At 41.6% G+C, this 23220-nt stretch overlaps 1 protein-coding gene across 1 annotated transcript in view; it reads left to right on the top strand.

Annotated features, from left to right (window-relative positions):
• The window catches only part of tenm3 (teneurin transmembrane protein 3), a 257341-nt gene extending 238148 nt beyond the window's left edge, over window positions 1-19193 (top strand). The window contains 12 exon segments of the mRNA XM_032528287.1: window positions 1583-1709; window positions 8167-8364; window positions 8980-9039; window positions 9800-10144; window positions 10773-11017; window positions 11100-11281; window positions 11943-12145; window positions 12772-12882; window positions 12990-13132; window positions 13240-13364; window positions 13477-13607; window positions 16717-19193. Coding sequence (XP_032384178.1) covers window positions 1583-1709; window positions 8167-8364; window positions 8980-9039; window positions 9800-10144; window positions 10773-11017; window positions 11100-11281; window positions 11943-12145; window positions 12772-12882; window positions 12990-13132; window positions 13240-13364; window positions 13477-13607; window positions 16717-17472 — 2626 coding nt within the window. The 3' untranslated portion in view covers window positions 17473-19193.
• The last annotated feature ends 4027 nt before the right edge of the window (window positions 19194-23220 follow it).

Consider the following 23220-nt stretch of genomic DNA (forward strand, 5'->3'; position numbering starts at 1 on the left):
TGTATGAATTCAATTTTTGTCTACACTGTCAGTCAGGTGATAATTTGACTTTGTATTTATTATTTATGTCATTATTGAGGTGCTGTCCTGGCGTGCATTATATTGAAAGGGGTTTCAAACATTTTGCAAAATATTAGAAACATTAGGCAAGGCAAGGCAAGGCAGCTTTATTTGTATAGCACATTTCAGCAACAGGGCAATTCAAAGTGCTTTACACAAAATCATTAAAACAGATAAAACACAAGTACAAACAGTTAAAAGTCATAAGCATTAAAAATCAATAAGACACATGAATAGACAGTTAAAAACAAAATAGAAACATTAGGACACATAAAACACAAGAATAAAAGTTACAGTGCAGCATAAGAAAGAAATGAGCATTCATTTAAAGAAAGGCAGCATCAAAAAGAAGACTGACAAAAAAAAGAAGATTAGACTGACAAAGCTTTAAAATCAAAAAAGTGTGCAAACAATGTGCCCATAGGGTGTTAGTGACACCTAGTGTTCCCAAAAGGAACTGCATTTTAATAGATCAATAACTCATGGGTCATATTAATGGAGGTGTTAGGCTGCATATAGCCCACGGGGTGTAGTTTGGACACCTACAGTCGACAGGTGTCTGACAAATGCCCTAAAACGGTTTTGGGTGTTGTGCTGACTAATTGATGTCATTTAGGTCGACGTTGTATATGAATCCAGATTGCATGTATTTAAAGCCTCTGAACACCCACAAAGGTGATTTCACTTATTGAGGCTGATTAGAACTCTCCTCAGATTGAAGGTGGGTCGGCGCTATGATGGGATTTATCAGGTCACAAATCTTTTCTACCAATAAGAATGATACAGCTGTAATTTGTCTTGCCCTAGTCTCGCATTGCCAGACGTTCCTCCACAAAGCATTCCTCATAAATCCACCTGAGTTTAAAATTACAACACAACACCGAAAAGAGTGACATTTGGCAGAATTTCCGGCACCGGAGCAATCCCAGAAGTGTAACGTTGTGGATATAGACTAGTCTTGCCCTTGTTGGTGCAACAAAGCAAACAAACCAGAAACTCAGGAATGCGTCAATCAATCAGTCTATACACACCCAACAGTTCTGGGAAGAGGTCCAATCAGCTGGATTAACTGAAAACACCTGTGTGGGTGTTCAGGCCTTTAAAACAACCTCTGAGTCTGTCTTGACAAATTGAAAGGACTCCAGCTGTTAAGTAATAACAATACTAATATGTCATTTATTTATTTTGCCAAGTACGTTTTTATAGTCAACCCATCCTAACTAATGAGGAGTGGGCAACCATAGTCTGGTGGGCATAGGGTATTTAATTTATCAATTGACATTGACACGGCTTGAATTGCCACATATTACATTACATCTCCATTGCATGTCATTAAGCTGACGCTTTTATCCAAAGCAGTTAAGTGTCTTGCTCAGGGAGACATTGGTTGATATGTCTCAGTGGGAATCAAACCCAGATATCCCACACCATGGGGATGTATCATATCCACTGCACCATCACAACCCACAACCCACCCATATTAACCTTGTGTGTGTGTGTGTGTGTCTGTGTGTGTGTGTAGTACTGGCCAGGTGACAGGCCTCCAGAGGGGTCCAACCACAGAGAGGTGGGAGTACGACAGTCAGGGAAGAATCATCTCTCGAGTCTTTGCTGACGGAAAGACGTGGAGCTACACTTACTTGGATAAGGTACAGAAAGACACACTGAAAGGCATGCACACACATCACTAACTACAGTATGCACAATACACAACCGAAACCCTTTAGTTTGAAATACTTTCACTTCAAAGGTCTTAATTAGAAACAGATGTGTGCATGTATCATCATTGTATCATCACTGTGTGATTATCAATCTTTATGCATATTCTGTGTATTTCATGATGAAAGAGACAGAAAAATTTCCCCATTTTTTTTAATTATGTAGTGCTGCATATGCGTACCTGTGTGTTACTCAAGGAGATTACAATACCACACACACTTTCACACTCTCTCTCAAGGAGGTACTGTGATAGAGATGCTGCTCAACTCTGCAGAGACATGATGAGAAAAAAAAAAGATAAATGACATGCCAAAGTACACACACACACGCGCAGTTTGTTCTGGGGTTTCTCCACACACAAAGCAAGGTTATTGCGTTTGCTATAAATTCTGGTCAAAGTAAGCAACACTAATTGAGGCTTTTCCCTTGAGTAAAATGTACTGTCACAAAGTTAGTGAGGAAAACAACCAGCCACAAAGACTGTACGTAAAAACAGACAGCTCATTTCCTCTAGAGTGAGGAGTTTCATAGTAGGCCATAGTTTATATAGCTTAGAGTTTATAGCGAATTTAGCACTGGCTCTTTTCACTTTATTTCAATTTGAATGGAGCTTGCAGGTTGAGGACCATAATGTCCGTGTGCATTGAAATGGGCAGGCTTACAGTGACACTGGATGGTAATTCAATATTGTGTAATGACAAAGTAGCATCTGTTAACTTCCACTTGGAAATTCTGGAGTTTTCCCATAGACCACAATGCTCCCAGGGGGTAGAGAGAGACGTTTCACTGTTGAAAATAAATTAATAAAATTGATGACGTTCTTATGGAGATAAGAGAAGTAAAGGTGGACAGAGATATAAAAACTCTCTAAGCAATAGGTCAAAACCTAGTAAATGGCTGGACCATGTCAATTGCTACAGGGATAGTCAGTGGTGGTGTTTACAATGACCAAAATGCGAAATGAACACGCGCAATGAACACATCGCTAAAGACGCATATAGTCTAAGGGCACTATCTTGCACCATTTGCAGCGGTTTAAAGCTGCGCCCATCTGTGCGCCCATGGGCGTGCTGGTCTTACAGGGAGGTGTGTTCAGGTGCATTCTGGGCGTATAGCTATCTTGAGGCAGTGGGAAGTGATCATGCCATTGACCAACAAAAACCTGGTCTAAAGTCAACAGCACAGCATTTCATTGTTATTTTAACAGCGTAGTATGAAAATGTGCCTAGGCTCGGGCACAGCGCACGCACACTATGCTTGTTACACAAACAGGGACACTCAGCAGCAAACACGCAAAAGATTTTAAAAAATACAGTTGGCTTATTTCTTCCTCAACAGGTGAGCATTAGCTTTAGGCTAATTTATTACAGCTGGCATTTGATGTCATTTCAACATTCATGTTCTCACATTGAGTTATATAGCTAGAGTACCTGAGTTGGTTACTCGCAAAAAACATTAAGACGCAGCAGTAAAGTGATCCTGACTGGTCCTGGCTAACTGCTAACGTTACCGGAGGACCAGACAAGCAAGCCACGGCTGTTTAGCCGCTGTAGCCGACAACTGTGAGTTATTTGAAGCCAAGAGAGGGGGGGGTGTAAATGAGGAAGAGAGGACCGGGAATTTGCAGTGTGTTTAGCGATTGTTGCTGTTATTCTAAGCCAATAAAGTGTGTTTAGTCAGGTGGAGAGGACGTTAGTGTTATTTTTAGTGGTTCTAACTGTAATTCTAAGCTGAGGGTGGTGAGGACAGCGAGGTTGTTGTGTGTTTAGCGGTTCCTACTGTAATTCTAAGCACAGGGAAATATTGCCAGCATCTAACATTGGCTACTCCGCTGTGCTCTTAAATAATGTCTGGCTATGTGAGACTAGCGTCTAGCAACATTGTTGTGGATGCTGCGGTCTCAGCCTGGCAAAATCTGTGAACTTGGAGTCTGGGGAGGAGTGGGCGGGGGAGACGACTCTCTCCAGTATTTTGAATTTGTACTACCGTAACTATTTTAAACACTAGCTGTCAGTATTACATATTGCACCTTTCAAATGAAATGGGAGATTCCACTCTAATTGGTTGATTGAATGTTACGCCCAAAACACACCTATGATTAATCAAGCTAAGTACAACCCTTCTGAACCAGCTGATTGACGGGCTATAGCAGAGGTAGAAGCCTGTGTTGTGCCAATACAGTTTGATTGGGCATGGGCTAATGAAAAAACACCAAGACTCACAGCGAAAAATGTCACTCAGTGACTCAGAAACAGAGGGACAGAATGTCAGGGTCCTCGCGCTGGTCCCTGTGGTCCAGCCAAAAAGTTAAAAAAGTGAAGAAAAAAGGAGACACAAGGAACGGAGAGGTGAGTGAAGGAAAAGAGATACTTAAAATGAGTTTGACTTTAAAAAAACAACCCACGTCTTTTAAAGAGGACAGAGGGAATTCCCTGTGGTACATAGCTGGGGCATACAAAGTAAATATTAGGAGGAGGAGGAGGAGGAGAAGAGGAGGGATGAATCAGACACTTTTTGTGTGTTTGATCGTGCAGACAGACAGAGACCAACACTAAACAGCAGCCGGCCATGTTTTTGCATGGTGAAAGATAACGAAAGATAGCGAGAGATGGATGGACAAAGAGACAGAGGGATATTTAAGGGAGTCTGCAAAGACAATGGTACTACAGTGGAAACAAGACCCAAGGGATGGTGGGAGCTTGGTTAAAGCATGTTAGACAGAGATAGGGAGAGACCAAAGACAGTGAAAGAAATGGACAATGTGACCCCATCGATTTCCACGGAGACCAGTGAAGTCTATTTGAAGCCCTTTTCCGGTGATGGCTGAAGTTACTGCGCAGCCTCCAACTGAGCTTGAAGATGTAGATGTGACGTGAGCAACCTGTCTGAAAGCTGTAAGTCTTGTACATGGATGATGTTCTCAGCTCATATCAGTGGCGCAAAAGGCAGAAGGAGAAGCATCTGTCACACGTCTGTTTGAGGGTCAACAAGCTGAGCACAAACCATCTTGGTAGACTGTGATAGTTGAGGCACTTGTCAATCAAGCAGAAAGTTATATTTATTAAATTGTTCTCTTTATGACTAATCTGCAAGGCTCTTTAGGGGTACTTTTCCCGCTAAATCTTCCGCCCAACAGCATCTGTATCTTCTTGTTCGCCATAATGGGCCATTAACGCTCCAACAGTCTCCATCTCACTAAACTAGTACACTCTACTATTTTCATATGCTATTTTTAAAAAAGGTGCCACCCGATGCCGTAATAGTTGCAGTGCGCTGTGTGTTGTTCAGTTCAGTTTATCAACACAAAGTCCTGGATGTTTCTGTTACCAATCCCTGAGGCTCTTGAGTTAGTGAGCCGTGTATAACCTGCAGCGTACAAACCTAAAAAAGCATGAAACAACTGCTGAAACATTGCAATCAGGGCTTTAAATTAACTTTTGTAATCACCAGCCAACATGGCTAGTATATTTTGAAAGTTACCAGCCAATCAGAGTTTTTTTTCACTAGCCAAATTGTGAATTTAAAGCCCTGTTGCAATCAATTTTCAACTTTTAGACTCAGACGGAGAGTGGGATTAGTTTTGCATCCATATCTGATATGTTACACATATGACCAGATGAATACTGTGTGGGATTTTAAGCAATTTATAAGTGTTATGTGAGTGAATATTGGCGTGCAAATGAGTTTCTATGTCCCATTCATTGTTGTCATTGCACTGCACAGCCATCATGTAAATGTGTCCGTTTAACCGTGGAGGAGAGTACCACTTTTAATCAGCGCTGCTCCTGGTGAATAAAGCGGGGTGTTTTCATGAAAAAGAAAAAAATATCCCATGTATTTAGTTTTCTAAATGGCATTCTGTCAATATGACAATATAGGAATGTGCAGCAAGGTATTCAGGAAAATTCAAGGCTAATTCAAGGCAGCCATATATATTTTAATGGAGTGTGCTTTGGCGATTCTAAAAAAAGGGGTACGGGAAGCCACAAAACAAGGGTTCTGTCGAGGAGAAAAGAGATCATTCCCCCCTGGTGAATAAAGAGTCATACTCTGTTACTCCATGTGTCACTTTGTGCACACACTCGACCTTTTCTTGTGTTAGTTTTTCATTCACTTCCTTCCTCCATCTGTCACTTTCTCTCCTTCCTGAAAATACTTCCTGGAAGCCTCTTTGGGAAACAGAGTGTCATCATGCACACAACGTGACACACAAACAACATCATAACTACATCTATATGGGTATAACATACTATAATTCATGGTGAACACCATGAGCGCAGTTAAGTGGGTAGTAAACTCATGTATTTCCCTGATATTACAGCAAGTCATTAATTTACAGCTGAATCCCAAAAAAGAACAGTTAAATAAATCCCAAGGTCAAAACCAACAAAGAAGACATATTTGGGCGATATAAATTTCAAACATGAAAATCTAAACCTGCAAGAATTAGTCATCTTCCTGGCAACACAAACCCAATGTCATGGTGTATAAAAGACATAAAACACCAATGCACAATCATACAGTAAGTTCATCAGTTTAATTCAGTGAAAGAGTTTAAAGCAAATGTGCAAAAAAATGCACAAAAAGACACACTATCACTTCCTAATGAACCAGTTTAACAGAGTCACTCCTCAGACCGGTTCAGTTGGAGGTCAAGGTGATCTTTTTCGCTTGCCTGAGGCAAGGAGCACACACCCAGGAGAGCTCGTGGGATTTTTCACATTATAACATCCCCCAGACAAAGAGAGAGTTGCTGCTGTCCCTTCTGATAGATTAGATCTGCCTTCTCCTCACATTTCAGATTATCATCCACTACTAATCACAGTGCAGGATGGTCCCTGAGGATTTGTGAAAGTAATGGCTTTGTCTTTTATTTTGGACAACTGGAGGAAATTGGCAACCCATTATTCAGCAAATGAAATCCAGTTTCCCTTATCGTGTAGAAGAGCTGTGCATGCTAAGCCTCAGGCCCCAGCGCAGGCATCCAAGTTGAGGAAATAGGATGTTATCGATCTATGTCCATCAAACTTGTTGTATCATGTTTTAGTGTGACCTGTGTCTGCTATTCACTTGCTGCTTTTTCAAAATTGTTTCATAACTGTCCTTGTTTTCTTTGTGTGAGACTGTTAAATAAAATTCCCACCTGTGGTCCAGTTCACCGACCGCACAAAAGCACAATCCCCAGGAACTGGCTCAGTCAAATACATATTAAGGCCCCAATCAAACGCAATCAAGTGCATTTTCGCAGCCTGAAGCTGCTTTTTGCTTTTTGCCCTGACCACCTTGAGCTGAAAAAAAACTCAAAAAGGACCTGACTTCATTTAACTCCACAGCAAAATAATGTTTGTTCGTTCCCCAGCAAGAATAACAAAAGCCAAGCTTTATTCTTAACTGTCACATACACACATTATAATGTAGTGAAATGTAATCTGCTGTTTGACCCATCCGGAGTAGGAGCAGTGGACTAACAGCATCCAGGGAGCAACTTGGCACATCTTACTTGGTAATCAGGTGCACGTTGACATGTGGCCGGAGGAGCCTGGGATTTAAGCTCCGATTTTGTGGTTATGTTACTTCCGACCCACAAGTCACCCAAAAACACGACTGGTCTGCGTGAGGCATCTTCAACGAGAAAGGCAGTTCCTCGTTTTACAACCAGCAACATGCTCTGTCCGATCGCAGCCTAATCTATTATGTAGTAAACTAAACTACCAAGTCCAGTACACGTCACTTTTTCAAAAGCGAGTTGATGACCTCATAACAGCCAGCAGTTATGGCAGACACACTTGCTTCAGGGAACTGACTATTTATAGAAATTGATTAAATTAGTTAGTAAAGCATGAATGAAGTAGCTGATGCCAGCTGCCCAACCTATTACAATGCTCCAGACACCTGAAAAAGGGGGTAGCCCATTAAGGGTCATAAAAACAAACAGTGCTTACAATGTAGCGTGAGCTGTCTAACTCTCATACATAAGGTCCAGTGGGGTTACAACCCCACCAGATGGCACAAACATATCAATATATTCATCTCATAAATGCTAATTAAAAGATGTACTCTCAACTGTACTTGATTTCCATATTGATTTATAATGTGGACTGATGTGGTTGTCCCACAATACGTCACATGCAAGGTTCATGACATAAACACCGCTGTTGTGTGTATCACTATAGTACTTCTCTGATATGATGGAAGCTCCCCTCGGCCCCCAATCTTATCAATATGTATATTATTGTTTTTTTACTATACATGGAAATGGATGACATATAATGTCATGTTCACCAACATTGTGTAAATGTAAAGTGTCTCACTGTGCTTCTGCTTATGTCTTTTACTGCTCTGATGGTATGTTACATGTTTCCCTGTGTTTTGCCCTCACTCTAACAGTCCATGGTCTTGCTGCTGCACAGCCAGCACCAGTACATCTTTGACTATGACTCTGGGGACCGTCTGTCCGCGGTCACCATGCCCAGCGTGGCTCGGCACACCATGCAGACCATCAGATCCGTAGGATACTACAGGAACATCTACACCCCCCCGGAGAGCAACGCCTCTGTTACTGTGGACTACTCTGAAGATGGACAGGTGTGTGAGTGTGTACATGTGTGTGTGATGAATGCTACTCATATTACTTGATAGAATTGTCCCTTCTTTCAATTATTTTTCACCCCCCACACTTGCATTATAAGTGTTGAGTTATATTTGAGCAGAGATTGTAGTTCTACAGTAGCCGTTCTATGGGCGGCTGTGGCTCAGTGGTAGAGCGGTTGCCTGCCAATCGAAAGGTTGGTGGTTCGATCCCTGCCCCTGCAGTCGTTGTCGAAGTGTCCTTGGGCAAGAAACTGAACCCCGAGTTGCCCCCGATGCTGCGCACCGGAGTGTGAATGTGTGTGAATGTTTATCTGATGAGCAGGTGGCACCTTGTACGGCAGCCCCGGCCACAGTGTATGAATGTGTGTGAGTGGTGAATGTTTCCTGTAGATGTAAAAGTGCTTTGAGCAGTTGTTAAGACTGGAAAAGCGTTATATAAATACCGCACATTTACATTTAGCCTACAGTCTATTGTTTTATGATTGCAGGGCAGCCCCACACTTGCATCAGTATTGTTCAAGTCTGATCAGGGACCCATTCATCTGATCATCATTGTAATGACATTAAAAGATTTTCTCTCTCTCTCTCTCTCTCTCTCGCTCTCTCTAGCTCCTCAGAGTTGCCCATCTAGGGACTGGCCGCTGTATACTGTACAAATATCGCAGACAGGTATGTGCTTTTCTGTTTTTACGGAGTTAACACAAAAGAAATATATGTAAATGTATCTCTCTCTCTCTCTCTCTCTCTCCTCTCTCTCTATATATATATATATATATATATATATATAAACTACTTATGTACATGAATATAAACAAATATATATATATAGATTTGTTTATATTTATGTAAATATGTAGTTTATTAGTAAAACATTCAATGTTTTATATTTGCAACAGTTATCTCAGTAGAATCATCCTATCACTTCTTTGCAATGAAAATTACTATTAAGATATGTTTTAAATTATTTCAAAAATGGACTCTTAGATTCATTTATGATATGTTTTACAATCCTAATTGGTATTTTCTGTTAGGTCAACCCACATATGAATAATTACATTTTGTTTTCCCTAAGATGCAGAACAAGATAAGATAAGATATAATATAGGGAATGAATGGAAAGAAGATGCATTTTCGCACCGAGACTCAAGTTTTTTTGTTTCATAAGTCCAGGCAGGGAGAGATAGATACAGCCCAACCCGTCAGGGGGCCTCTAGGAAAGTGGTGAGACATGATATGCATGAGCAGCAGCTGCAGCAACAGCAGCAGAGACAAGCAGACACTTTGACAGCTTGAATAGACCACTCAAGTTAGTTGATGGCAGTCATGAAGGTTAACTGATAGTGAAGCTGATCCAGGATGAATAGGATCGGCTGTTCTACAAAGTCCAATATTGCAAACACATCCTGCTCTGTTTCAATCATCCGATCAGAACAAGCTGGCAGAGATCCTCTATGACTCAACGCGGGTCAGTTTCACGTATGATGAGACGGCTGGTGTGCTTAAGACGGTCAACCTGCAGAGCGAAGGCTTCATCTGCTCAATCCGGTATCGCCAGATCGGCCCCCTGGTTGACCGGCAGATATTTCGCTTCAGTGAGGACGGGATGGTGAATGCACGCTTTGACTACACCTACGACAACAGCTTCAGAGTCACCAGCATGCAGGCTGTCATCAACGAGACACCGCTGCCAATCGATCTCTATCAGTTTGATGATATATCTGGGAAGGTGGAGCAGTTTGGGAAATTTGGAGTCATCTATTATGATATCAATCAGGTAAGACAGGACTGGCTGCATTGTTGTATATTGTCCTTAAATGATAGTTAAGCAAGAAAACGTACCTCCTAAATCTTGATAAGCCAGAGGGGATATTTGATTCAATCAGGCATTTAAAGGGACAGACAGTGACACACTCAGTCTGAATGTTAAAGTGAATAAATGATCTGTTGTTAGGTGTGGTTACTTTGGCATCACCCACAGCCCTCCACCTTCTGATTGGCCTGTAGCTAGTGACATAGTTACATCCCAGTAAAAAAATCTTTATTGTGTGACTTTACTGTGTCACCCTTCCCAATCCTTCCAAACTGAGATTAGGGTTAGTCAGCTTGGTAGGAGATATAGGTAGAACATCTTATCAGAACAATTCTACATTACTGATGATATGACAGAATGATATATTTTACAGAAGATTTCAAATACATCTCTTAAGAACAGTGATCAAACCTATTGTTTTTATTCAGATTGTTCACGTTGCCAAAAAAATGTGTTCAATTTGCACCAAGGGACTTCATTGGATTTAGAAATTTGCGGCGGAATCTTTACTGTCTGGACGTTCATGTCTCCAGCTGTTTGTGAATGGAGGAAGAAAAGAGTTGGTTTCTGAACATGTCTTGCCTTGTCTTAGATCATCTCCACAGCAGTGATGACCTACACCAAACACTTCGACCAGCACGGCCGCATCAAGGAGATCCAGTACGAGATCTTCAGGTCTCTGATGTACTGGATCACCATTCAGTACGACAACATGGGCCGAGTCACCAAGCGGGAGATCAAGATTGGACCATTCGCCAACACGACCAAATATGGTTACGAGTATGACGTTGATGGGCAGCTGCAGACTGTCTCCCTCAATGAGAAGATGATGTGGAGGTAGGATCTCAACATTGAACTGAAAAAAGCCCCATCATTTGATAATGCCAAATGTTAATAGTATACCTTTCTGGCCTGTCAGGTATAATTATGACCTGAATGGGAACCTGCATTTGCTGAACCCTGGGAACAGTGGTCGCTTAACCCCTCTACGCTACGATCTGAGGGACAGAATCACTCGTCTGGGAGATGTTCAGTACAGGCTGGATGAAGACGGATTCCTGAGACAGAGGGGAGCTGAGATATTTGAATACAACTCCAAAGGTGGGAATTATTATTTTGGTGACCCAACATAGCAGTGTAAAGGCCCAATCACACCAGGAAGTGACAGAGCGAAGATCATCCGTGTGTCCTAATGAATTAGACATAGTGACTATCTGGTGAATTACTACACTAATCAGTTACAATAATGGTGGTCTCGCATTGCCAGACCTATCACCACAGCGCTGTGGAGGAAGGTCTGGCAACTCCACAGCTAAATTCTGGGATAGGAGAAAAACACGCTCTGTGTTATTTGTGTCTTCGAATACAAACAACACAGATACACAGTATCTTTGAAACAACCACAAACATCAATGTAGCTGTGGTGTAGCCAGACCTTCCTCCACAACGCTGTGGTGATAGGTCTGGCCATGGTGGCTCTGCAGAATAGTCTCAAGAAGGAACTTGCGTGGATTTGCTTGGTCTGTTGATTCAATATCAATTCATTCACTTTTGCCGTTTTAAATGCTGGTTTGACAAAGCCTTAATCCGACATTTTAGAAAAATGTAACAATGCCACTGAAGTGTATATATATATATACTATTGGGCACCACCAAAATCTGCAATTTTTAACTTCCACACATAGTAGCTTTCAACAGCAACATCTAGATGACTTGCCATTCTTCACATCCCTGTTCTTCCTTTTTATCATCTGTAATTCAGGTCTTTTAGTTCGTGTGTACAGTAAAGCGGCCAGCTGGACCATCCAGTACCGTTACGATGGTTTGGGTCGCCGTGTGGCATCCAGAAACAGTCTGGGCCAACACTTGCAGTTCTTCTATGCTGACCTGAACTACCCCACCAGGATCACCCACGTCTATAATCACTCCAGCTCCGAGATCACGTCCTTTTACTACGATCTGCAGGTAGCTAAAAGTCTTTCTAAATATGTTGATATCGTTGCCAACATACTGTCAAAATGGTCAATGTGGTCCAATTTGACAAGACAAGAATGTAAAATGTTATTTCTTTTCTCCATATTCTCCAGTATCCTGCCAGAGACAGGCAAAATATTGCATGTGGAGGAGTCTAGCTTTCTCTGGACACAGTTCCCACTCACTGCTATTTATGACTCACTTTTGGTTTTTCCCTCTCATCCTTTGATTTATGATAGTCTGTGTGGAGCAGGCTTCACTCCAGTGACGATGGGGAAAAACATGGTGAATGCACAGCATCTCAATTAGAGAGGAGGTGCTGGTTTTCAATGTAGCAGCACCACTTTATCACATAAAAATAATCCCTTTAAAAGCTTCACAGGTTAGGTAACATGTAAAACAGTGAAAGCCAGAGATTAACTTGTTTTATTACAGTGAATATGGTTAGTGAATCAGCAGCAGCAACACCCACAATCATTAATAATAATAGTGACGTCGTCATTATTTATAGCCTTCCTGTTATTGTGTGGAGTTAGAAGACAGCAAACATAAAACTCATCATTATCCTTATTATTATGTTCATAATGTGTATAATTGTAATGTTTATTGTTGCACAGGGCCATGTGTTTGCTATGGAGATCAGCAGTGGAGAGGAGTTTTATATCGCATGTGATAACACTGGGACCCCACTGGCTGTCTTCAGCAACAATGGACTATTGCTTAAACAGGTACGTGTGTGTGTGAATGTGTTTTTCCTTGTAAAGGAAGAAAGTGCTTGAGTTTTTTTGTGTATGTGTTCAAATCTCATGACTCTCTGTTCCTGTGTGTACTCTAGGTACAGTACACGGCATATGGGGAGGTTTACTTTGATTCCAACCCAGACTTTGTGCTGGTAATTGGTTTCCATGGAGGCCTGTATGATCCTCTGACACGACTGCTGCATTTTGGAGACAGAGACTACGACATCCCCGCTGGAAGGTATTCACTCATGTCCAGTCCAAGCATTTGAGAGGTTATTTTCTACAACAGGATGCTATTTCAGCTTTTTATTGTAACGTCTGACTAGAGTGCTTTCTTTTACCAAGGTGGACCACTCCTGACATCAGCACATGGACACACGTTGGTAAAGACCCCCAGCCCTTCAACCTCTACATGTTCCGAGGCAACAACCCCATCAGCAAGATTCATCAGGTCAAAGAATATGTCACAGGTAACAAGAATACATTTACAATATAAAAGCACAGTGTACATGTGCCTTGAAACTACTCTTCAACTTCTCATATTTTTCTCTTTTCCACATGCACTGCTCTCTTTCTCTGTAGATATCAACATTTGGTTGGTCACATTTGGCTTCCATCTCCACAACGCGATCCCAGGATTCCCCATTCCCAAGTTTGATCTCACGCAGCCGTCCCTGGAGATGAAAAAGAGCCAGCTGTGGGATGACCTGCCTGTATGTATCCTAAGTACCGTTAGATAGAACTGTTAAACAGGTGATACTAGAATCAGAGCTCTAGGTGCGCCTGGCAACCTTTTAACATAATTTTTTCAAACTTTATTCAACTTTGCTAACTGGGCATTTTAACAAAGTAGAAAGACAATAATTCTGACAAAATGTACTTTAATTCTGAGCCACAGGGCCAGTACTACAAAAGGTGAGATGGTATTACAAATGAAACCTAATGACCTTGACTAATGGCTGACAAGCACTTTTATCTGAAAATGGCTCAGAATTTTTCCTGAATGATCTAGGCAGATCAAGTTACAAAGGGCTACAATCACCCCTGCGATGAAAGAATTACAGATGTAGATGACTTAAAAGCAACAGTACCCCCCCCCGTTGTATTGGCAGCTGACTGTTATCCACATTTAACTGCATGGAGCAGAAAAAGCTGCTGCACTGCTTAAAAGTCATGTGACACGGGTATTTTGTTTTACCTGTTTACCTGTGACATCACTGGTCATTGGTCGCTGTATTCAAATTATTTATTTGAATATATTATTAAAATTTTTATTATTTAATTTCTATTTTACCCACAGTGCAGCCTCAATCTGTTAACTCCACACAAAAAAAAGGAAAACTAAATATAACAATGCATTGTATTCAAAGGTGCTACATATACATTTTACAGATATCATAAATGTGTACTATACTATTTGTAACTCTACCAACTAAATACAGTCATACACACTGATAATAATAAAATGACCATGCAAAATAAAAAACACAATAGAGAAGATAAAAAGATAAAACGGGGAAGAAAGTTGTGATTCCAAAGACCCATTCAGAAAAGTGAGATGAAAACTACAAACTGTAAAACTGAGAAGGGAACAAAGCAGTTGAAAACATGTGAAAATGAAAAGGTGAGGAAATCAATAAACAACCTGTTTTTACAAAGAAAAAAAAATCAGGAAATGGAGGGGAAAGAGGAAGCTGGGGGAAGAAATGGAGTGAGAATAATGAGGAGAGAAGACAATGAAGAGTCATCCAGCGAAACCAACCAGTCCCGCCTTTCTTGGCTTAAAGCTGCATTCTCTGCTCCTTCCTCTTTTCTCACACTCACTCAGTTATTGTTTGGTGAACAGGTTATTAGGAAGCGACACTTGGGGCAGAAGAGTGAGAGACTGAGATAATGAAATTTAGAGAAATAAAGACACCAACATTAACTGTGTTTAACAAAGACTGAGAGAAAAATGGGTATGGCACATTCAGAATGAAGTTATGAGAAAAGAGAGACTTGAACTGACTGACGATAGTAATTGAAGTGAAAGTGTATTGGACTGTTATGTAATTCTGTTATGTGTAGTTTGGGTGCGGTAAATGCCTTCATCACCAGGACATTCAGAAGCTACATGTATGTTGATCGGCCAAGCTCACACATGTACACACACACACACACACAGGGAAAAGACACTCTACACTTATGTGTAGCAAGAGTACATATTAATATATTTGTCATGATTGCATATAATCACTGTTCCTCGGTGAATCAGCCCTTGTCTGTTTGTTAGGGTATTATACTACGCCACAGAATTTAAATTTGTAATTAATGAGTTAATTAATTAATCTATATCTATATATTATCTATAATTATTAATTAACAATTATAGAACTTTTTGGACTAGGTTTTAATTACTTTGAAAGTTCCAGTCAGCGACATATAACAATATAAAAACAGTTCAGGGTGTAAAAAATGTTGGGGTCCCCTACAGTAGGTGACACTGTAGCTACATCAGGTCCCTCAACATTATTACAACAACAAGTGCAATGTCGATCAAGATTAGATAGATTGACCCACTTGCCATAAACCTACCATCTGAAACATAAAACATAGACACACAGTTCACACATGCTTCCCACCCGCCCATGTGTTGTCAGAACTGCAGCTCTAAAAAGGCTGCTGGTCTGGACAGGCTGCAAATTCAGTCTTAAAGTGCTCATATTGTGCTCATTTTCAGGTTCATAATTGTATTTAGAGGTTGTACCAGAATAGGTTTACATGATTTAATTTTCTAAAAACACCATGTATTTGTTGTATTGTACACTGCTGCAGCTCCTCTTTTCACCCTGTGTGTTGAGCTCTCTGTTTTAGCTACAGGGGAGGTCTCTAACTTCTCTTCCATCTTTGTTGGGAGTCGCACATGTACAGTAGCTACTTAAGGACTACTAGCCAGTCAGGAGCAGAGTATGAGGGTGGGCCCTGACAGTAACTAGGTAAGGACTACTAGCCAGTCAGAAGCAGAGTATGAAGGCGTGCCCTGACAGTACCTACGTAAGGACTACTAGCCAGTCAGAATCAGAGTATGAGGGTGGGCCCTGACAGTACCTAGGTAAGGACTAATAGCCAGTCAGAAGCAGAGTATGAGGGTGGGCCCTGACAGTACCTTGGTAAGGACTACTAGCCAGTCAGAAGCAGAGTATGAGGGCCCTGACAGTACCTAGGTAAGGACTACTAGCCAGTCAGGATCAGAGTATGAGGACCTGTCCTGACAGTAGCTAGGTAAGGACTAATAGCCAGTCAGGAACAGAGTATGAGGGCGTGTCCTGACAGTACCTAGGTAAGGACTACTAGCCAGTCAGAAGCAGAGTATGAGGGTGTGCCCTGACAGTAGCTACTTAAGGACTAATAGCCAGTCAGAAGCAGAATATGAGGGTGTACCATGCTAGCAGCTAGGTGAGCATTATCACATGTTACAAAGTGACGTCACGTTTGTCTCAGAAGTAAAGGCTGGACTACAATAGAGCTGTTTGGAGCAGTTTGTGAACAGTGTTTTCTGTTAGAGATGGTAAGTCCCTTTGGGTGGGGGGGACTTTAGGCTTTTTCACTTTGTAAACCTATAACGTGCACAAAAAGATACATACCACATAAAGGGAAAAAGCCAAAAAGCATAACTTTAATGCCAAAAGACCTGTGTGAGAGATGAGCTTGAGGACAGATGAAGTAATACATTGTTCCTTATTTTCTGTAAAAGCAGTGTTTGCATAATGCATTTATTCTATGTTAACAATGTCTTAAACGGAAAGCTCCACAGACGTGACTTTCTTTTTCTCTCGTCCACAGTCCATCTCAGGTGTCCAGCAGGAGGTGACTCGTCAGTCCCGGGCCTTCCTGTCCTTTGAGCGCATGCCAGAAATCCAGCTCAGCCGGCGACATTCAGACCACACCAAACCCTGGCTGTGGTTCGCCACCGTCAAGTCTCTGATTGGCAAGGGAGTGATGCTCGCCGTGATCCAAGGCCGCGTGGTGACCAACGCTCTCAATATTGCCAATGAGGACTGCATCAAAGTGGCTGCAGTCCTAAACAACGCCTTTTACCTCGAAGACCTACATTATACAGTGGAGGGACGAGACACGCACTACTTCATCAAGACCAGCCTGCCTGAGAACGACCTCAGCGCGCTGCGGCTCACCTCGGGCCGGAAATCCCTGGAAAACGGTGTGAATGTCACAGTGTCCCAGTCTACGACGGTGATGAACGGGCGAACGCGGCGCTTCGCCGATGTTGAGCTGCAGTACGGCGCCCTGGCACTTCACGTGCGTTACGGGACGACGCTGGATGAGGAGAAAGCGCGAATCCTGGAGCATGCAAGGCAAAGGGCGCTGGCGAGCGCCTGGGCCCGCGAACAGCAGCGGGTGAGAGACGGGGAGGAAGGGGTTCGGCTGTGGACGGAGGGAGAGAAAAGGCAGCTGCTGAGCAGCGGGAAGGTTCTGGGTTTCGATGGCTACTACGTCTTGTCCATAGAGCAGTATCCCGAGCTAGCCGACAGCGCTAACAACATGCAGTTCCTACGGCAGAGTGAGATAGGGAGGAGGTAACACGGCATCAACAACACCTAATTTCTCTAATGGGACTGTCAAAGACTAACAAAAAGTTCAGTTTAACACAAAATGGATGTCACAGACTCAAACGTAGCCACTGAAGAGACCCCGTGTTTGCAAATTTAGTTCTATTCTGAGGACGGTGAAGTAGGATTTGTAGTGGACAGTCACTTAAACGCAAATGACCCGAAACTTTATGAAACTACAGTTGTGATGGTTTAAAACAATCTCATGAGCCTGCAAGAAGGTTCAGTCGTTTGACCAAGGCCTTCTCTCTCTCTCTTTCTTTTTCTATCTGTATTTTCTTTCTTTCGCCCTGTCGTCTGCCTTTAAACAGCCTGCACGCATGCCCCTCCCCCTCTCTCTGGTAGACGGGGCTAACCTGAGTGCTATAATCGTGTGCTATCTAGCTGTGAAACAGTGGGATGTAAAGACTTGTTGAAGTAGCCAACTGAGCATTTCAGCAGCCATCACAACTAGACGAGCCCCCTAGCATTTAGACAGTTGTAAACTGTCAGAGCAGTCGATATAAGAAATGTCTGTGGATCCCTCACAGATGATGCCGGTATCATATCTGAGTGGGTCCGGGTGTGACCCGTCGCTCCGGGTTATAGGCCTCGATGAGCCATGTCTATAGGATCTATTGTTTCCATGGCTGAAGGAACTGGAACTCTTGTGGACTCTCTCTAAGAGAGACAGCCACAAAAAAAGGACTACAATTTGTACGAATGAGGGGAATAAAAAAGACTAATTTTCTGTTTGGATATTTTGTTTTTGTTTTTATATATAAACTTGCATTTGCTTCAGACAAAAAGGGGATATAAAAAAATGAACAAAAAAAAAACGTTTACATACTATTTACCTATACCACTATTACTACTATTACTACGCCACCACCGCCACCACCACCAGAATGATCTGAACTCAACAAAACTTTGAGTTGTGTTTTTTGTTTCCTTCTTATCTATTATCTGTTTGGTCAGTTCTGAAACACTCCTTCTCATCCCCTGTCCTTTTACAAGGTCTATAAAAATTGTACAGTTTCAGACTACAATCAACAGCGGTCTGTGAGGAAACAAGGCGGCCATGGTGCCACGTCTGTTTCCGATTCTTTATGGACCGAGTGGGCTCACCGGTCTTGTAAAACACTGGTCCCCCGTCAGCCCTGGAGTCCTTCACTTCTGCAAAATGTGACTCAGCCTCATAATGCATAGACCTTGTGCTTTTATCGGTCAAAGGTAGTAGTATTGCTTGCAATAGAAACATGTTGTCATGGCTTTGGGGGGGGCAGGGTTGCTGTGAGTAGTAACTAATCGTTGCTTCTCGCCTTGTTTTTTGCTCGTTTCTCCTTAAAGGGACAGTGCATCGCCATCAGTGACTTTAATGGGTAACAGTAATAGATCAAAAATCGATGTGGATGTTTTTCTCATTGATTGTGGGTCTCTGTACTCTTATAGAGGAGTTTTCTTTGTGTGTATGTGTGTTTACAAGGTTGGAAAGGCATCTTTAATCATTTTAAAGGAAAGAACAGGAACTTTACAGAGTGTTAACATCATATGCTACCAATCTTTTTTCAGAGTTGACAATGTTTTTGGGTTGATCTTTTTTATTTTGAAGGTCGAGAAATTCCACTATCCGTACATCAATATTAGTCTCAGAGAAAGTAATTTATGTACAGTGTTTCTACGGTAAAAAAATAAAAAATTCCTTGAAAATATTGTTTTCTCACTGTGCTATACATCTCTGTTTATTTTTCTATCCACTTTCAAGGCCAACAGTATGAAAAGTTGCCAGCAGTAATGAACATGGAGTCATAGCTCCATGCAGCTTTGTGATATTGGGCCCTATCTCGCACCCAACGCAGCGCGGCGCAAAGCTTGCAAATGCACCTGCGCCCATGAGCGTGCTGGTCTTACAGGGAGGTCTGTTCAGGTGCATTCTGGGCATATTGCTATCTTGAGGCAGAGGGAAGTGATCGTGCCATTGACCTACAAAAACCTGGTCCAAAGTTATTTTAACAGTGCGTTAGTAAAAGGCACCTAGGTGTGCACAACGCACGCACACTATGCTTGTTACACACACATAGGGACGCGCAACAGCACACAAACATGCAAAAAAATACAAATTAGAATATGATGGTGCAAATCCGCCATCATAATAGCAATGCGCCAACATACAAACGCGCCTGGCTTTTAAAGGGAATGGGACATGACTCTGATTGGTTGATGGCATGTTATGCGCAAAACACACCTATGATTAATGAAGACACAAAGTACAACCCTTTTGAACCATGCACCCGGCGCACAGACCTTTTTTTTAGCCGTCATACTAGCAAAAGTGGATTTCGACACGCCTACACGCATCTGTGCCAGGCGCTTCACGCCGTGCACTTAGATCGTTAAAATAGGGTCTGAAGTTAAGTTAAGTTCAGATACTTAACAGTAATCAACGCACAAACTAAATTCAAAGGGCTATATTTTCATAACATGCAATGAGCACAGCTGACACTATCTAAGAAGATATCTAATTTCCAGCAGGCAGCACATCCACTGGCTCTAAAAGAAGTCAGTTTCTATAGAAGTCTGGACTACTTCTACTTCCCTAATTCTTACTTGATTTATTACCTAAAAAAAAATGCATAATGAGTTTATGGCCTCTGTCACTCCCCGATGTGAGTCAAGTGCAGATGTTAGTTGAGCATGCCAAGATTTAAATCATTTACTGTCATAAGAATAAAATTTGTGAAATCCTTGAAATAATTATCTACAGAAAACTACTAATGACAGAAGATGGGAATCATTTCGAAAACGTTTTAGCTATCCATGATCGTTTGATTGCTAACATTAGCTCAAAACGGCATTCCACTGACAGCCTTCGTTGTGTTTGATGCTAATTTGTAGCCAGCAGCGAACCAATTTTACTGTACTGACATTACAGAAGTCTCTCGTTAGCATCTTAAGTGACGCATGCGCAACTCACATCTTCACTCGTCGCAAAGTGACGACTGGCCCTCTCACTGTGACGCATGCACTACTCAAATCTGCACTCAACTTACACTGGCAGCCTCAATTGGTAGTTTCAATTCTTCGTCAAAACAGCATGATGTGTCTTTTCACTTTATCAAAGTTTATTGGAACATTTTGTTTGCCTAGACAGATCTTGTTCAGGGTTCTTCCAACCAAGCTAGCTAGCTAGCTGCCTATTTTCAACCAGCTCTGTGGACTGGCGTACATGCTGACTAACAGCACCCATGCCCAAAGGTCGCTGTTTACCTGCCAGTACAACTTTGCTGGATGACTCACATCAGCGTTTAGCTTAGCATTTAGCTTAGCGCAGCGCCAATGAAACCATACACAACACTGGCTTAGTGTTGTATCTTCCCCCCTTTTTTATTTATTATTTTTTGGGAGTTTTGGCCTTTAATGGAACCCTACAGTTAGAGACAAGAAAGTGGGATTACAAAGGGCCACAGGTGGGGCTCAAACACCAAGCCACTGCAGTAAGGACTGAGCCTTGGTACATGGGGCGCATACTCTACCAGGAGAGCTTCCGGGGCGCCCCATTCTTCCTGCCTTTGTCCAAATATGGCCTGGGGTGACCAAAATCTAGCACCCAAAATATCAAATATGCAAACTCACTGCTTCCACACTGCAGTCCGCAAACCAATGGGTGACATCACTGATGCTACGTTATTATGCAACATTATTTTTACAGACCATGCTCCACACACACATCACTGGTGAGAAGTAAATTACTACATTTACTCAATTACAATTTTGAGGTATGTGTACTTTGCTTTCATAATACCATTTCATGCCACTATATTTCAGACAGAAAATATTGTACTTTTTACTCCATTACTTTTACAGCTAACGTTACTAGTAACTTTTTAGATTTAGATCTTATATTAAAAAGAGAAAAAGTATCCTAGTGTAGGCCCTCTTGTTATGTTTCAGATGGTTTGTTATTGATAGTCTTACTCAAGTAAAGAATACTTCTTCCGCTACTGACATGGATATTAGTTTATTGTCAGGTTTTGTTTTTTTGTTCTTGAACAAACCTGAATCCAAAACTCACACTCTGCACTATGATGATGAAGCTTTGGAAATGTTCAATTGGGAAGATATTGCCTGTTTTATTGCTTATTTTGTTTATTAAGGTTTTTCTATTTCCAACTCAATCAGCTGACCACCATCATTCCACCTATATTCACTTAAACCAATCAGATATGGCCACAATCTCCATGAGTCAATTGCCCGTCAAAACATCCAGGTCTGTTATTGGAGGGAGATTTCTTGTTCTAAAATATCTATATAAGTGTCCAGCAGAATAACTAGTAACGTGATGTACGTGATGTAAATGTAGTGAAGCTGAAGTATAGAGTAGGTCGACTGTTAACTATAAGTACCTCAAAACTGCACTTAAGTACAATACTTGAGAGTGAATTTACTGAAGTTACTTTTAACTACTTGGTAGTTCATTTTCAGAAGCTGTAGCTACAACCTGAAAATGTGACTTGTGCATGTCTGTGAATCTGTGATCAGTTCAGTTCAGTCACTTTATTATCCCAAACGGAATTTGATATACAGTCAGGAGTGCAAGATAAAAAAAAAAACATTTTCAAACAAACACAAAAAGATGACAATACATGACACACACATAATACGTGAATCTATTACATCTTCATACAGATTTCCTCTTCTCAAGACCTGAATGTCTTTGGACTGTGGGAGGAAACTGGATCACCCAAAGGACATAGAAACAACAAGAACCTACTCAGCATGGAGTCAAAGTTAAACAAAGTGTGATCAATTATGACTCAATGTCTCTGCAACCCAAAATATTTAGCATGTTTCATAAGAGATACACCTATAACTGTTTCAACTCCAACTGGTCCCTCCCCTCATGGTGACTGTAAAATGACAGCAGATATCTGTAAGACTTCCTTTCAGCACAGTGATGCGTCACATTCAATTAAAAAGCCAAAGTGACCATTCACACTAAACTTGTGATATGCTCCTGATAAGAGGAAACTAGCTGACATGCATTAGTGAAGAGACTCTCCATTTACAGTATCTGATTGAGCTTGTTTAGGTGATGCGTGAAATGAAGCTCTGTAGAGATTGGATAAGAAATTAATGAGATCAGCTGATCATCATCACCTGATTTTTTCCAGTGATTAGCCAGCAGGAAGCAGTGTGCTATGATATAGCAGGTGTAGTGAACCACACAAACCTCAGAAACCAAAACCTCAGTTTTGACCTGTACCCTTATTAGAATCTGGTCATATCCTGGGGTGCCCCAGGTGGTGTTGTTGGTTCCTAAGTTAGTTACCCCTTTTAGTATTATTAATTAAATATTCCACTCCTCGCCATAATCGGCGTTGTCGGCAGGATTACTGAAGGCAGAGACTGGTAGTTTTGTTTTGTTTCTTCCACAACCCTATTTATTTGTATTGTATAGGTTTGTTTTGTCCATGTCTGCATACAGAGCTCGCCACCTGTCTCCAACGGACCAAGCGCTCTTTATCTACGATCACCTGGAGGAAGAAGCAAGGGAGGAAATTAAATATCGGTCTCCAGGGGACAGGGGAGATCCAAACAAGGGCCTGTCTATAATGAAAATAACTTTATGGGTGTACAAAATCATGTGTCTCTGCAGGAAGACTTCTTTTCAAGGAAACAAAAAGACCCCCCAAGAACATTGCAAGAGTTCTCCCATGCATTAATGTGTTTGATACGGGTG

This window comes from Etheostoma spectabile, chromosome 2 (genome assembly GCF_008692095.1).
Source record: "Etheostoma spectabile isolate EspeVRDwgs_2016 chromosome 2, UIUC_Espe_1.0, whole genome shotgun sequence".
NCBI classification, from domain to species: Eukaryota; Metazoa; Chordata; class Actinopteri; order Perciformes; family Percidae; genus Etheostoma; species Etheostoma spectabile.